This window comes from Phragmites australis, chromosome 15 (assembly GCF_958298935.1).
Source record: "Phragmites australis chromosome 15, lpPhrAust1.1, whole genome shotgun sequence".
Taxonomy (NCBI): domain Eukaryota; kingdom Viridiplantae; phylum Streptophyta; class Magnoliopsida; order Poales; family Poaceae; genus Phragmites; species Phragmites australis.
Window position 1 is genome coordinate 14,589,019 of NC_084935.1, and position 16,335 is coordinate 14,605,353.

At 47.9% G+C, this 16,335-nt stretch overlaps 2 protein-coding genes across 2 annotated transcripts in view; one reads left to right on the top strand and one right to left on the bottom strand.

Annotated features, from left to right (window-relative positions):
• The window catches only part of LOC133893523 (two-component response regulator ORR7-like), a 41,431-nt gene extending 30,380 nt beyond the window's left edge, over positions 1-11,051 (top strand). Inside the window, exons 3-5 of the mRNA XM_062334552.1 lie at positions 10,684-10,765; positions 10,845-10,915; positions 11,021-11,051. Coding sequence (XP_062190536.1) covers positions 10,684-10,765; positions 10,845-10,915; positions 11,021-11,051 — 184 coding nt within the window. The remainder of the gene's footprint in view (positions 1-10,683; positions 10,766-10,844; positions 10,916-11,020) is intronic.
• Positions 11,052-11,507: 456 nt separating this feature from the next.
• LOC133892045 (cis-prenyltransferase 4, chloroplastic-like) lies at positions 11,508-12,895 on the bottom strand. Its single transcript, XM_062332784.1, has 3 exons — positions 12,475-12,895; positions 12,313-12,380; positions 11,508-12,209 (listed from the first exon to the last, which is right to left on the bottom strand). The coding sequence occupies exons 1-3, from the start codon at positions 12,796-12,798 to the stop codon at positions 11,753-11,755; spliced, it is 849 nt and encodes a 282-aa protein (XP_062188768.1). The 5' UTR covers positions 12,799-12,895; the 3' UTR covers positions 11,508-11,752.
• Between the last annotated feature and the right edge of the window lie 3,440 nt (positions 12,896-16,335).

Below are 16,335 nucleotides of genomic sequence, written 5' to 3' on the forward strand. Positions count from 1 at the left end.
ATGGTAGGGTAATGATTTTACCTTTTACCATACGTGTTTGAGTCACGCGGGTCAAACCTTTTCCTGTAGGGAGGGGGATTTTTATACCCCTTTCATCTATGTGTTGTGCCCTTTGGAGGCCAGCGGGTTTTGTATCCCTTCGGCACGGAGGCATTTGTCTTCAAGATGCCAGGGTACTCTTCTCGTTAGGTCCTTTCAGAACCTTTCCGCCCAGCGGAGTTTTTGGCCGGAGGTTTTGTAAGACTCTCTGTTTTTGCCGGAGGTTTTGTAAGACTCTCTGTTTTTGTCGAAGGTTTTGTTAGAATCTCCATTTTTGTCGAAGGTTTTGTAAGGTTCTCCATTTTTGCTGGAGGTTTTGTAAGACTCCTTGGCATGTATTAATGTCAAAGGCCCTACACACTATCGGAGTTACGCAATACCTTCCAGGAAACCTAGGCAGTCTTGCCTTCTAGGTGACCTAGGCATGCTACGCCCGTGGTGTATAGGCTTGTCGTGCTCCTGAGGAAACACCCGGGGTGCATCGCAACACTATCCACCAAGGATGTGCCCTGGCGCGTGGCATTTATATGACCGAAGCTATGCAATACCTTCGAGGAAACCTAGGCTTGATGCCTTAGTGGAGACCTAGGCATGCTGCGCCTGCGGTACATAAGCATGTCGTGCAGAGAGGATTCCTTGCGACAGCATTCCTCAGAGCACCGCATCCTCACATCAGGGTAGTCCCCTGATATGCGGCGTTCACACACTATCGAGGCTACACAATACCTTCCAGGAAACCTAGGCAGTCTTGCCTTCCAGGTGACCTAGGCATGCTACGCCCGCGGTGTGTGGGCTCCACTTCCTACCAGGGCAAAGCCTACCCTCCGAAAACCTTTTCAGATGACCTTGGGGTTAGGCAAGCAATGCTTACTGGCGTGTGGGCTTGTCACGCCTCCGGAGAAATCCCCTGGGGACGCCGCAACTACATTACCAAGGATGTCCCTTGATAACCAGCATCTACACACTATAGAGGCTACACAATACCTTCCAGGAAACCTAGGCAGTCTTGCCTTCTAGGTGACCTAAGCATGCTACGCCCACGGTGTGTAGGCATGTCGTGCAACGAGGATTCCTTGCGACCTCATTCCTGTCATGTCCCGAAATCCGTAATTGCATGCTTAATATTAAACATGCATCAATAGCTTCATATTTGAATTTGGATCCCTTCCGATCGCTAGATTGAAATATGAATTGCGAATATAGGATCAGATGCTACTAGGGATTGTAATCGCGACATAAAAAAAATTCTCAAGTTTTTAGCACACTAGCGCACCTCACTATGGATTGGATTAATGAGGTGGGAGAAGGGAACTTGAGAGAGATAAAAGAATTAGAAGCAAAATTGGAATTGATCACTTACATGTGGGCCCTTTACAGTGGTAAAGATCTCCCTCTCTTTCTCTAAGGGTAGCATCCCCTCTCTCTCTTTCCCTCCCACACGTGCTCCACTCCCTCATCCAACCGGCCAACACAAATGAGAGGCAAAAGTGAAGTTGTCCTCCCTCTCTCTCTCTCTCTCTCTCTCTCTCTCTCTCTCTCAAGTTCTCCCCCTTTCCCTTTGGTTTCCCGCCTAAAGAAGCGAAGCCGAGGTACGTGTGTGGTACCCACGCGACCACACGCTCGAGGGTTACTTATCCATCCAATTTGTTTTTGCCTCCCCGAAAGATTCGAGGCGGTTTTGACCTCTTTTGGTTTTTAGGTTGAAACTTTGGAGCTCCAGCTATTCTTCTCCGTCCCGAGCTTTCCGCTTCTTTCTGAAGGTCACCAAGTGGGGCAAAAGCACCTTGGGTGAGTCTACTAGGCATCCATGGCGTGTGTTCACATTTTGGTTAGATCGTTTTCGAGTTGGAGCGATTTTTGGCGAAGTTGGAGTGTTCTTGAAGTTTAGAAGAAAATAGAGGATTTTAGATGAGATTTGATTTGGGAATTGAGTTGCTAGGTGGTTAAGTGAGTTCTAGACTCTCTAAACTCTCGCAAACGTATCCCCCTTTGGATTGGAGAAGATCGCAAATCGATTTGGCAAAGTTTTACCCCAAATAGGGCAAGTTCTGGAAAGTCTGGAACCTCTGGACAATTTTTTTGAGGTTCCGCAGTGCGGAGTATCCACGAAAATGTGCGGATAGTCCAGAAAAATGCGACGGTTCCGCAGAATTTTGTAGTTACTATTCATCAGGCGAGCTGAGGCTTGTAAAGTTCATAATTAATTCCTCCGAACTCCAAACAATGTGAGACCAGTTGCGTTAGCTTCGTATGAGTATGAACTATGTGTTAAAAGTGTTGGAAATACATAAAATACTTTTGATAATTGATGAGTTAATTAAATGTGTTTCTGCTTATTTAAATCACCGATAATCAATACCATCTCCGAAAATTATGAAACCACTTGGACAATTCATGTTTTACGCATCTTATGGCATGCATTGTTGCATTTCATCCATACTCAGGCATTGCATGCGTTAGTTTTTTTAGAGAACGCCGATCCGACAATCCCGGAGGCCCAGTTCGATCCCGACACGCCCCACCTTTCTGGTCCAGGGCAGCAAGGCAAGCAACTAACATATTTCACCCATGTCAAATTTGCAAGTCTCAATTGATGAATATGCTTATGTATGTATGCATGTGTCAGGTACCCTTGGGTAGAACCTATACCGATTGCATCTTTCTACCTTGGTCAATTGTTCAAGTAATTTCCTTGTAGCCTAGAGATGATGTTATGTCTAGGTACGAGTACGATATACATGCTTAGCAATGCTTAGGTCTTTCGGTAGAAGTCGAACGATAGTGTTTTCCATTGTTCGCGAGTATAGGGATTACTATTGATTACAAATACATGCTGATGGTGAGATGGTTGGTGAGTGGTGAGTATGAGACGAGATGTGGGCGGTGTTAGGGGTGTCGTCTACCTCAGAGAAAAGTCCTGGGGGTAGGTCGGGAGAGGAAACCCAAGCACCATAGACCGCTTGCATCGTTTAAGGCCGTCTGTCGGTACCGTTGGTTTTAGCACTTACCTTACTCACCACATGCCGATCTAATGGTAAGGCGAGCTGAATACCTTCGCAGTTGTGGCTTTGTGGGCGTGAACATCGATGGTGTCAGCGGGTGGGCTTGTAAGCGGTACTAGTTTGCTCCGGGAGTAGTTCTAGTATCACCACGCTAAGCGATGCATGCCCCACACGGTTGGGGCTGGTTGGGAAAGGTTGTCACAAGTACCCGGTTGGGGCTTTAGCGGGTGGCACAAGCCATATGGTCCTCGTGTCGTGTGGGTTCAAGAGTATCCCCCTGTAAGGTGTATAAATATTTCGAACTTCCGCGCTCTCGGTCATGAGCATGCTATTGTTTCATCCCTATCGGTCGTAGAGGTTCGTTGTGGATTTGTGGTTCGGGTTTGTGGTGGTGGTATGGACATGGTGGCTATGTGGGAGTGGTCAGAGTTAGTACTTGTTATACTTTTGATACACATGTTGATTACAATTACTAATGTTCAATTGGTGGTGCAGGGTAGTTTCATATATGTTGGTTAAGTTAGTTGCACACACATATGTCTAGGTTGCTTACCGCTTTAATTCACTTAACCGCATGTTTAATCCTTGCTACTAGCTAATGCATGATCCTTGGAGTCGAGCTATATATATGTGCTCTATACTGTGTAAGACTTGCGAGTACCTTCGTACTCAAGGTGCTGCCCTTAAGTTGATGCAGGTTTCACAGGTCGGCGAGGAAGAGGCGGTGTTCGGCTACTTTGGGCCTGCCGATCAGGGTGGTGGGTAGGAGTAGCACACTCTACTCCGAACTCAGTGTTTTGTTATGGAGCCTAAGGGCATGTGGCTCCATATCCTTTTGTTGTATAGTTTTCTTCCGCTGCGTAGTGGTTTTTTCCTTTTGATGTAAATTGTGAAAACAACTGCATGTTTAAAGACTTGTAATATAATATTTAATTACTCGCTCTTTCTTAAGCTTTGTTGTGATGCTATATATTGGTAAGGCATGTGTTCCGATCCTGAGCACAAAACACGAGCGGGGACTACTAGAGCGGTATTCTGATTAATCGTTGAAGTCATGATTAAGTAAATGGTCAACTTAATGATTAATTAGAATACTATTTGGACGGTTCCTCACAATTCCTTAGAGCACCGCAACTCCGCCACCGAGGACATCCCCCGGGGCGTGGCTTCGACACCCGAGGCTATGCAAATGCCTTCCAGGGCACCCAGGGCATAATCTGCCTTCCAGGTGACCTAGGCATAAGCAGCGCCCGCGGTGTGTGAGCCTCACAATCTACCGAGACTACGCGATACCTTCCAGGAAATCTAGGCAGTCTTGCCTTCCAGGTGACCTAGGCATCCTACGTCCGCGGTACGTGGGCTTATCACACAACCCGAAGATGTCCTACGGGTGGCGCCGCAACACAGTCTATCAAGAAAATCCCTTGATACGTGGCAACTACACTTTCGAGGCCGCACAATGCCTTCCAGGAAACCTGGGCAAACCTACCCCCCAGGCAACCTAGGCACGATGCGTCTGCGGGAGTGTAGGGATTTTGCATGGTTATACTAGCTAAGTTTTGTAGTCTACTGTTAGCAATAAGAAGCTAGTTGTAGTATAAAACATAGATAGGTTATATAACAATTCATGCTAAATGAGGATGTAACTTAAGTTCTATTGTTTCTACCTGGTGGCTATCTATTCCAAAAGACTTCTAACAATAAGGTTGGAGGCCTCCAACATACTCTAATCTTACCGTATGAAAGATGGATCACTAGGTAAACTACTGATAGTTAACAGTGGGCATACATTTGTAGGAATAAGGCCTCTATTGTGAGGCTTGGAGGTCTCGAAGCCTGTGGCTAGACCAAGAGATGCGGTGCTTGACCCCCTCAGCTCTTAGTCGTTGCTCGGCCCCAGAAGTAATCTGTCCAAAGCCTGGCAACGGATGTTGGAGGTTTAGTCTAAGGTTAGTCGGGAGAGGCGTTTCTCGACCGCCTCGGCCCTTAGCCGCTGCCTGACTTTGGAGGTATTCCGTCCGGAGCCTGGCGACAGCGTGTCCCCGACTCAGTTCTTGTTGCTGGATATGGTACCGTTGGTAGTAGGGTCGGTAGTGACAGTGCAGGGTTGAGGGGTCGGGAATTTGCCTGAGAGTTTGCCCCAGGCCTCCGAACCCTGTGTCGTCCTTCGCCAGCTCCTTCCGTGGCCAGGTATTCTGCTTGCCTTCTGAGGTATTTCTCCCGCAAGGTCATGAGGGTGCGACAGTCGTTGGTGTTGTGGCCGCTCTCTGGTCCGTGCAGGATGCACCTGTGTGCCTCCGAGGGCACCAGAGCTTGGAGTTGTTGTTGGGGTCGCTACCGAAGGCGGTCTGTCCCGGAGCCTGTGGTTTCCCCAGGATCTCCTTCCCCTTTGGGAGACCATCGAGGTTACCTGGTGAACCAGCTTTTGGAGCCAAAGTGGTTCTGACTATGCCTGCTCGGACGAGGTTGGCTTGGGGTTCCCTGCGCGCGGTTGGCATAGCGAGGGTGGCGTCGAAGACGCTGGCGGGGTCTGCGCACCCCGGAGCCCTCCGTCTCCTTGGAACCCTCTTTCGCCTGAGGGACCCAAGGAGGGCACTGGGTGGATAGACTTTTCGAAGATGTTGGCTTGCTCGGGGTATCCCAGGTGTGGTTGAAGGGGATACCTGGGGACGAAGCCCAAGTGAGAACACTCCTGGGTTAGACCGCCTAGAACCATTGGAAAGCGGCCTGCTTGGCTGTGGCTTCGGCCACGTCCTCTCCTGAGGCGGTGAGGTCTTCGTCGTGCGGAGGTTGAAAGGCCTCCGCACCATCTGGAGTTCATGTACCGACCCAGGGTCCTGGGTTGCCCAAGGTCGGAGGAGCACCATCCCACACGGCAGTGGGGCTAGAGCATGCATACGGTGCATATGGCTGAGACAGCTATGCATATGGTTGCATGCTTGCAACGATGGGTATGGCGGTTTTGGCTATCACTTTGGTGGTTTTCCTGGTGGATTCCTACCTCTTTTAGCACTTCTGTGTTTGAATCCCCACGGTCGGCGCGCTATTGGAGCAAGAGTTCATCTTGCCCCAGCAAGTACAGTAAGAGTTTCTTTTAAGGAGGAGACTCAAGCTTGGAGACGAAGTTTAAGAGGAAGGAACACCACGAATGTATTGATGGTAGAGTAAATGGATCGATTTGGGAGGAGTATCACAGTGTGACTTGGTGTGTTTTCACCTCTGTGTCCTTCTGCTGTCTTGCCCGTCCTCCCAGGCGACCATGGCTCCCTATTTATAGGGCCATATCTAGCTTGGTGTACAAGTTATCATAATGTACAAATATCTAGGACCTGACTGAATTACTGGGCCTTATCCCGGATAACTACTTTCTACCCTATCTCGGAGACAAATATCTACCGTAGTAACTATCGTGGTGCCTGCCCCTGAAGGCGGAGAGCTGGTCGCCAAATGCGGCTCGGCGCTGCACTGTCAGGGGTGTCAGGATAGCCTCCATTACGCCGGAGTGTCAGAGCGGCGTCCATCAGCCTAGGCATTTAATGCCAGTTACTTCCTTGCAGGCAAAGCATGACCGGTACTTCCCTTCCGGCAGATCTTTCCTAAGGTCTACTCTCACCCTGTAGCCTCTGGGAAGCCAGCCCGAGCAACTGGAGATGGGGGCCTTGGGCGGCATGTCTCTGGGAGGTGAAGGCTTCGAGAAGCAGGATTCCGAAAGGCTGGGGCTTCAGGAGGCCGAGGCTTCGGGAGACCTTGGTCTCGAGGGGGGGGGGCTTTGGAAGGCCGGGTTTTGGGAGGCTAAGCCTTTGGGAGAACGAGTCGGCTAAGCCAAGGGAAGGCTTCGCTGGTACGAAGAGGCACCGTGGAGGGACCTGATGACTTTGGAGGTCGAGCCTTTAGCTGAGGGTCCAGAGATCAAGGCTCCGTAGGAACCTGGATAGTAATTTTCAACCATTATCCTCAGGCTGGTTTATTTTCCCCCAACAGTTAACAAATCATTGATAGCAGGCGCCGTACGTGGGGATCATAACAATAGGTGTTGAAAATTCTTCATGCAACATGTCATCAACTACGCCTATGCCGAGGACCGGTTTTTCAAACGATGGGTTCTACGACAACTTTACCCTGTCCACTGATGAACCGGTGATTGATTGGGTGCACTTTGATGAAGAACTCTCCAGCGACAATTCTAGCGAAAAAGGTTCATTATCACATTCCACGAGTGACCGGGTGAAAGGATCGGTGACATCCTTAGTTGAGGGGTGAATTAGGACACTTAAAACTAATCGGCTCCAAAAACTTCACAAGATAAACCTATATCAATTTTTATCTAAATGTGCTCTAAGTTCATCTAGTGTGTCTACTCTACCATTCGAAGGTTTGCAACGTATAGACAATTCTAGCAAACTACTCTATGAAGGTAAATACACAAGGATATATTGCAAGAAGTAAATACGGAAATGTAAAGATAGTAGAAAGAGCAAACTCGGCACAAGGGATTTTTATCCCGTGGTATCGATGGCATAAACGTTACCCCTAATCCACGTTGGAGTAGCTACCTAGGCTATAGCTCCCGGACGGTACCCGTTCATGACCCTTGAGCCACTAGGACCTCAAGTGGATAGAGCCACCAAGCCACCAAGTTAAGGTCTCACCACAAGCCTCTTTTCCGGTTCCTTGTCACCATCTTCACTACGGATCTTGAGCCACCAAAGTAAAGATCTTCGTGTCCCCGTACAAGAAACTTGCCGCCACTCCACACCAAGTTGGAGGGTTAACAATTGAGCCACCAAGGCCCAAGGTGTTGGTGAGTCACTCCTTGATCCCCTATCTAGGCAGCAACACCAAGCAACAACTCTTCCTAAGCCTATTAGCACTAATCACTCCATAATCTTGTGCTGAATTATCTTGGATGATCACTTTAATCACTTTGGTGGCTTGGATATCTTCTCAAGTGTCTATGAGCTTCCCTGGACTCTAGCACGCTCAAATGATCGAGTGAGGGTATTTATAGCTTCAACCCTGTGAACTAGCCGTTGCTCCAACGACTCCAACAAACTGTGAACACTGGATGATCCGGTGTCAACAGCGGTACCAACACTGGACCATCCGGTGTGTACAGAGTACAAATTACCCATTGGAACTCCATTCAAAACCATTTGTGAACATTGGATATTTTGGTGTAACCTTCAACTCCATCACGGGACCATCTGGTGTGTATACTTAAGCCTGACCAATCCACTTCTTGACTATTTATTATCCAGTGTGTGTAATCTTCTGATTAATGGACCATCCGGTGTGTACAACTTCTCACACCTTGAAAAACCTTTTGGAAAATCCTCCGGTGAAGCCTCTAGTGTATTCTTCTCTTTATCGCTAGACCATTCTGTGAGTTCAAAACTCTTCTACACTGAAGAACTTGCTCCTAAAAAAAATGCTCCGATGTGCACTTCATCTTAATACTGAACCATCCGGTGTGTTGAACTACAGAACCTCTTCTGAGACAAAATGCTCCAGTGTATGCACTAATCAGAGCACTGGATTATCTGGTGAGGTATTCACTTTTCATCTCCGAGTCAAACACTTCACTGAGCACCGAACCATCTGGTGAGTTCTTCTTTCTGAGCACTAGACCATTCGGTGAGTTCACTTTCTTCTGAACTCGTCCAATTTAATCATTCTTGAGTTCGGCTTCAGTGGCTTCTTCATGTATTGCATCCATGAGACATCCTAAGGCATATACTTGACAAACATGTTAGTCCCATTGACTATATTGTCATTAATCATCAAAATCACATACATGCCCTAAAAGGGTCATATTCGCTACACCAGGCGCTACGATGCCTCCCACTCAAACGAACCTAAGGATGGTCATAATAAGTGCTCCGACTAGTGATTAACACATCCCGAACTGATCGAAGGAAGAATAAGTAAGGAGATCACGATATCTATTGAACGCATCCACCACAAAGTATTCCCGTCAAATGCGAAAAGTGTTTAAATTCCTACAAGTCTAAAAAATCTACCAAGTTATTTATTACCGATTGCAGGGAAAAGTTTTAAAGCAAGGAACCAACTCCAAAAGTTTTATGTGTAAGTACTAAGAGTAAGTTTATACTAGTAATGTTCATATTTCCTGTAAGGTCGCTCAAATCTCTTTGTGTTCTTTTTTGTCTTCCCTAAACTAAACGACTGGCACCTATGAGACAGGTACACCGGTGATAAGCCGCAATCCGGGTATCTTTACCAATTGCGTGGACCCGAATAATCCTGGGCAAGGTCACACATGAATTGACTTCAGGAAACAAGAGTTTCTATGACCAGAGGGAAGTATGAGTATTCAATTCTTTTTTCTTACCCTGGTCGGCTAATTTATAATGGTCAGTCGATAGTTTTTTTATCTTTAACTACATATCTGAGTTTTCTTTCTAGATAATCAGTCGAGGCTGGATGAATACAATATATCAAGAGCTAACGACAACATATTGTGCGTGTGCCAAAGCGATTTCCTTCATGTGGAGACTATGTTCTAAGTTACGACGTCGCGGGATATGACAAAGGTTCACTATCGTGTCCTCGAGTGCCCGGGGGCTACGACGCCTCCCACTCACGTCGGATCTAGGGGTGACCTGATTAAGCTCTCTGATTAGTAACGAAGTCATCCTTGCCTAACCGAAGGAGGAAGCGAGTAGCACTAGACATGTTAGGTTGTCGGTATCTCCTCGGTATCGAGTTCCCAAGAAGTTTCACCATTTTTATTTACATTCTTTCTTATTTTTTACTAACAAAAGAATAAGTTCCTATTTCCAAGAACATGATACAGAAGAAAGCGTAAGAAGACTCAGTGATTCTTCGACTAGCCACTGCGGCGGTTCCGAGTCCCACTCATAGTTATGATCTTCTGTGCCAGGGTCCCATCACATTTCCTGTTCAGAATCTCTTTCGATGCATGTGGGGGCTGTTGGCACAAAATACCAGGAGAGCTGGCGCACTACACCAACAAAGACACTCAGTTTCCAAATGTCATCACGATCTTTTGCCAGAAAAGAAGGAAAAATTCTTTCATCACCATGTGAAATCTCCGCCGTGGTGGTTCTTTCAAAAAAATCCGTCGGACGGAGAGTAAGATTTTCCCCAACAGAATCCTACTCAAAAAGGAGTTCAGAGGTCACACAATGACCCCGTGTATATATATATGGAGCCAGGGGCCTGTGGAGGGGAGATCCATGTAAAAACAAGCCAAGACAAGTCGAACAAGGGCTGAGAGAAGTCGAAGGATTCGCTCAAACCTTTCGACAAATTAGAAACATACGAAACCGAGCAAGAAAATCACCAACTAGGTTTAGATTCATCTAAATTAGCTACATACCTCCTTTGTAACTGGCTTAGATCCATACCAGACAAACATGACATATGATATTATCCTCAAGGAGGCCCGAACCTATATAAAAACTCTCATTATTCTCTTATTATTCATCTACTCAATGCATCCTCTATTTTTTCAATAAATTTGTTAGATCAGCTGTTTACAAATCGTCAACAGTATGTATTCTCTCTAACTAGGTTCATTCAGTGATTGTCCAAACAAAAATATACTACAATTGGGGTATGCTCTTCCCTGAACCTTGGCTACAACCTTTTTCGGGATTTTGGAGCCGAATGTGAGCATGATCATCACGGACTATTGGATGCCGGAGATGACTGGCTACGACCTGCCCAGGAAGGTCAAGGTAAGCAAACAATGGCATGTTCTGATTCGTGCGTCAGCAACTCGCAAATGGCATGTTCTAATATACTATTACTGAGCAGGAGTGGTCTGAGCTCAAGCAGAACCCCGTGGTGATCATGTCCTCCGAGAACGTACCCACAAGGATCAGCAGGCCTGCTTCCGAACCAACCGATGCGATTGTCAGTCTTCCCTGAATCCCGACAAATGTCAATTGTTGCAAGATCATAACGATGTGTGATTGTAACATCCATTTCAGGTGCTTGGAAGAAGGCGCGGAGGACTTCTAGCTCAAGCCCGCAAGGCCGGCAGACCTCTCCCGCATAACCACCCGGATGCTGCAGTGAAAAAGATCACTGAAATGACTGATCACTGCTAGCTACTGCAGTGCTGTTTGTCGAACTTTTAGTAGTGTTTTACAGCTCCAGTATATGTAGGCATAGAGTAATCTAAGATTTTTTTAAAGAATATCAATTGGTAGGAGAAGCTTTAATGTAATGTGGCTCGCTCCTCAGCTTCCTTCAGTGGTCTTTTGGGGCTTTTAGCGTGGTTCTCAAGATGTGTAACCAGTGCGTGAGTTATACTGTCCGAAGGAAAATTACATTGGCTGACCCTGTTTTCTTATTTATTGAAGTGTGATTGATTGACTCATGTATCTTGTCATCAACAATTTCCTTGACTTCATGAAATCTACAATGCACTACTGTATGTGTAAGCAAGAATTAACGAGAGAACTGCAAGCTCCTACAAAGTTCCGTCACCAAATTCAAAACACAAGTCAGAAACTGATGCCCACCCCCCCTGGGGAGGAAAGAGATAGAAACTGCCCAATATGGATAATTTCCGACTGGGCCTAATCATTAACTGTAATGCATGCCCAATGCCAGAGAATCAATCGTGTACACGGCACAAACATGTGACGGCAGAATTTTGTTGTGCAGACTACAGACATCCTGTAACTCTAACAAGCACACAAGAGGCACTGCCATTCTCAATGTAGTTTTCTTTGCCCAAACCGGCGTTCTCTGCTGTGGAAGGATCTCAATGCCTGGAGGTACTCAGCCTCCCCAAAATCCGGCCACAGCGTGTCGGTGAAGAAGAGCTCCGAGTACGCGGACTGCCACAGCATGAAGTTGCTCAGCCTAAGCTCGCCGCTGGTTCTGATGAGCAGGTCAGGGCAAGAGAACTCCCCGGCCGCGACGCTAGTCTCGAGCTTGCTGGCGAGCAGCGACTCGTCGATGTCCTCCGGCCTGAGGAGATTGCCCTGGACCTCCCGGGCGAGCTCTCGGCACGCCTGCACTATCTCCCATCGCCCGCTGTAGCAGGTCGCCAGCATCAGGTGGAGCCGCGAGTTGTTCCTTGTCGCCTCCTCGGCTTCCCTAGCGGTGTTCTGCAGAGAAACTGGCCGTCTTGAGGAGTCGCCGATGACGTGCACCCGAATTCCTTCCCTGCACACAACAAATAGAACCACTTGCTGTACATTTTGCGCAGTTCACATGTAATCTTGTGGTGTGTAAGTGCCACTGATTTGCGGTACGATTAAGTGCTCACCTCATGTACTCGTCGACGTTATCACGGATCGTCCGCTCGATCATGCCCATCAAGTAGTCTACCTCCGTCTGCAGGTTCAAAGAAAGCAAGAACGGTGTAATCGAGCACAAGCTCGGCACGATCGAATGCAAGCTGGTCAGGGGGGGAATGAAGTGACCTTGCCTTTGGGCGCCCGAAGTTCTCCTGGGAGAAGGCGAACACGGTGAGCGCGCGGATGCCCCAGGCGCGCGAGAGCCACACCGTCTGCTCCAGCGCGCGGCGCCCGGCCTCGTGGCCCTCCGCCGTCGGCAACCCCCGAGCCTGCGCCCACCGCCTGTTCCCGTCCGTGACCACCGCCACGTGCCGCGGCAGAGACTCCGGCCGGAGCCCGCTCTCGACGAGCGCCTGGTAAGAAGCGTCGACGGCGCCGGTGCCAGCAGAGTGCAGGCAGCGAGGCGAGAGGCTCGTGCGGCGAGCAGTAGCAGACAGGAAGCGCGAGAGCATCATGGGAGCCGAGATCGTGGCTACAGCTTTGCTACACAACAACCGAGTGTTTTCTCTCCCTCTAACACCCGAAATTTCTGGCCATTTGATCTGCTTCGCTCTACGTAGTCCAAGCTCATGGGCGGACCAGCACAGAGGGAGCGGGGCCACAGGCCCCTGCTTAAATTTTTGTTTTTCAATAAACTTCAGTGATTTTAGTCTTTTTTATATAAAATTACAAAAGACTAATCACTATTACGCCTCCGCTTATTTTTTGAGCTGAATCCGCTCCTGCGCAAGCTATTAGAGACTATGCCTGTGTGAATCTGCGGCATCTTTGATCGCCAAGTGACTGCCATGTGATTCACGTTGGTAAGTGACCACCAAGAGACAAGGGACAGAAAAAGAAACCATAATCGAGGAGCTTCAATCCTTAACATCTCACGATAGCCAACCAGAACACGACATTTCTGAAACTCATTAAACAATGTAGACTACTTCATTCCATCCTAAATATAAGTCCATTTAGATTCATCATAAGTGAAACCTTTAGCTTTGAACATCAATAAAGAAATCATAAAAATAAACAACATAAGGCTAATGTTACTAAGATTTATTATAAAAAATACTATCATAACATATAACTCTTTTTTAAAATAATTTATTTTTATAGATATTGTTAGTCAAAATAGCATATTAGTGATAGTATCCAGCAAGAGGAGGGGGGCTGGGGGCTCTAGCCCCCTACTAGCTACAACTCCATTGAAAATGGAAGGGTGGAGGGAGGAAGAGGAGGTGAGGAAGAAGAGAGAGGTGAGGGAGGAGAAAGAAAAACCTAGCTCATTAGGATTTGATTCTAGTTCCATTATTGATGTATCAATGTCAGTGATGGACTTATATTTGCAATGGATGTAGTACTTGTTTCCAGTAAATAAACAACGATAGTTGGTCATCCAATCCATTGCTTCTGCCAGCTTCGAGCTTTGTGTAGTGTCGTTTAGATGCCTGTAATATAACTAAGAGTAGCCTATTGATTCCTCCGTTGAAAATCGAGAAGGGACCTCGATCCACAACAAAGATGGGATCACTAACAGAACAGACGCGTATACAAAATAGTAGACGCCATACTCTACAAAAGAAATAGTACATGTATTGTGCATGAAAACATATCCAGCTAGCTGCTCCATGTAGTAACCAAAAAAATGATGTCTTTTAGTACAAGCAGTTAGTAAATTCTAAATCCTGAAAATAAACTTCGGGCGATATTGTACCCTACCTAGACCGAATAATAAAATTGAGTTGTATAGTGAGATGAGTGGGTGGTGGGAGATTAGGCTTCACAGTGGGCGGACTAAGAATCCTAGACATCTACATCCTTCACACTGAAACAGTAAAGCCCCCCACATGAAGCAGTGAAGCTCCTAAGACCAACTAGCTAGCTAGCGATTGGGAAATGAAAAGGATCTATTTTTACCTCCTTCAACTCATGCCAGAGTTCGAATTTCTCTTTTCAACTCCAATGCCAAATGTCCAACACCCTCCACCTCTTAAAACCGTTCACTTAGCCCCTTTGAGAGCAAAACCACCCCAGTTTTGCTGACTTCGCATCAACGTGACATCCATGTCACCAATTTGCCATCTCATCACTCATGTCACTCCAGGGCCCCACATGATAGTCATCGTATAAATAAAGGTTCCACTAAGGCCCACATGTCATTCTGGAACAAACTGTCATCCCTTGTCATCATCTTCCTTCTCATCCGGTCAGCTCGACCCATGTTCCTCAAGGGCTGCCTCCAGCCTCCCATAGCTCTCCCTTTTCTCTCCTCGCAGGTACTCCGCTCGGTTGTGAGTGCGGCCTGGAAGGATTAGCAGGGCCTCGGCGGGTTTAGCGAAAGTTGTGCGGTATTGCAGGACGACGGCCGGCAGGCGCTGGTGCTCATTTGCTCATGCAGCAGTGGTAGTGCAGGCAGCTGGAGGAACGCTGCCAGATGTTCAGCGAGGTGAAAGCAACGCGGACGGGCACGTGAATGTACTCCCCTGCTGGGGCAGGTACGAACAGAACTTCTTCCGAGATGAGGCATTTTATCAAACACCTTGGGCGTGTTGTAGTCGTGGTGGAGATTGCCAGCGAACTCTCCGTTGGAGAGGACGAAAGAGATTCGTCGAAAAGAAAGAGGATAAAGGACGGGTTGGTGTGGTTCCTGGTGCAGAGCGGTGACATGACAGTGCCGTTGTCGCAGAAGAATGGCACGAGGTTGCAATCATGTGTTGGATAAATACACATTTTTAAAATTAATTTAGTTTCTAAATATAATTTGAACATGAATAAATCGATTATCATTATCATACAGTACGAGTCTATCCTAGACATACATCTCTCTAATATATTTCAAGAGAAAAGCAGCAAGAAAACAAATATGCTAAACATGACGAATCATAGTAAATGTACCTGTCGGAGGGTGAACTCCTCAAGCAGGGATCCGGAAGGACCCCTTTGAGATTCGACCGGAGGGATAATTCTGAACCCGCTTCATAGGTGAAATAAATAGGAGTAAATGAGATGCAGGTGGAGGTGGAATGATCAGATGCAGGAAAGAGTAAATGCTTAGGCGATTTTTAGACAGGTTCGGGCCACACTGAGCGTAACACCCTACTCCTGTGTGTATGCTATAAATGCTCTGAGAATGTGTCTCGGAGGATCTGCTGCGTTACAAGAATATTTGTTTAAGTCTAGAGCTTCGTGCTCCTTGTTCTTCGGGACTCGTTGATGTGTTCCGTGCTTCGGTGTTCATCAAGGCTCCTAGACTTGTCCTCTGTCTTCCGGGGAGCCTGCCCCGCCTTATGTACCTGTCGGGATGGTAGCGTGCCTAGAAAGGATGGCATGAGTTCCAAGGCGCTATAAATGGAAAGCAACCATCATGGGCTGCTGCGCGAGGTGACGGGGAGGGTTGAAAATGCGCCCTCGTCCAGTCTTATTCGTCATCATGCCGCTTTTCAACGGGCACCGTGGGGAGGGCCCACCGGGCAGCCACCGAGCAGCCCGGCGTGCCCGCCCGGTCAGAGCAAGCCTGACACAGCAGGGCGGCAGGCGGGGTGCCTCGAGCTCTGCGACGCTATCCCGAGGCGCGCCGGATGACGCGCGATGGGACCCGTGTATTAAGTGTCCCCACACCTCCCTGCCAGGCCGTGGCAGGGACTGACAGTAGGCGTGGGAGGGAGTGGTTTGAAGTGACAGGCCATGCGCCCTCTTTAAATGCAGCATCGGGCCTCTCACCAGTTGACACCTCACCACTGAGTCTCTGTGGGGACCACCGGTGAAGAACTTCTCAGGTCCTCGGAGAACTGTGAGTGCTCGGGGGCTACTATTCGTAGCCCCGAGCACTCTCTCCCGGATATGCCCTCTCTTAGTCCTCGGGGAACCGAGTGCTCGGGGGCCACTGTTCACGGCCCCGAGCACTCTCTCCCGTAACTTGGTTTTTCTTGGGTCCTCGGGGGACTCGGGTGCTCGGGGGCCACTGTTTGCAGCCTCGAGCACTCTCTCCCGGAACTTGGCTTTTC

Bases quoted from the DNA above. Each gene is read 5' to 3' on its own strand.
- LOC133892045 (XM_062332784.1), bottom strand. From the start codon at position 12,798: ATGATGCTCTCGCGCTTCCTGTCTGCTACTGCTCGCCGCACGAGCCTC. The intron at 12,381-12,474 runs GCAAGGTCACTT...TTGAACCTGCAG, and splicing joins AGAACTTCGGGCGCCCAAAG to ACGGAGGTAGACTACTTGAT. The intron at 12,210-12,312 runs GTGAGCACTTAA...TGTTGTGTGCAG, and splicing joins AACGTCGACGAGTACATGAG to GGAAGGAATTCGGGTGCACG.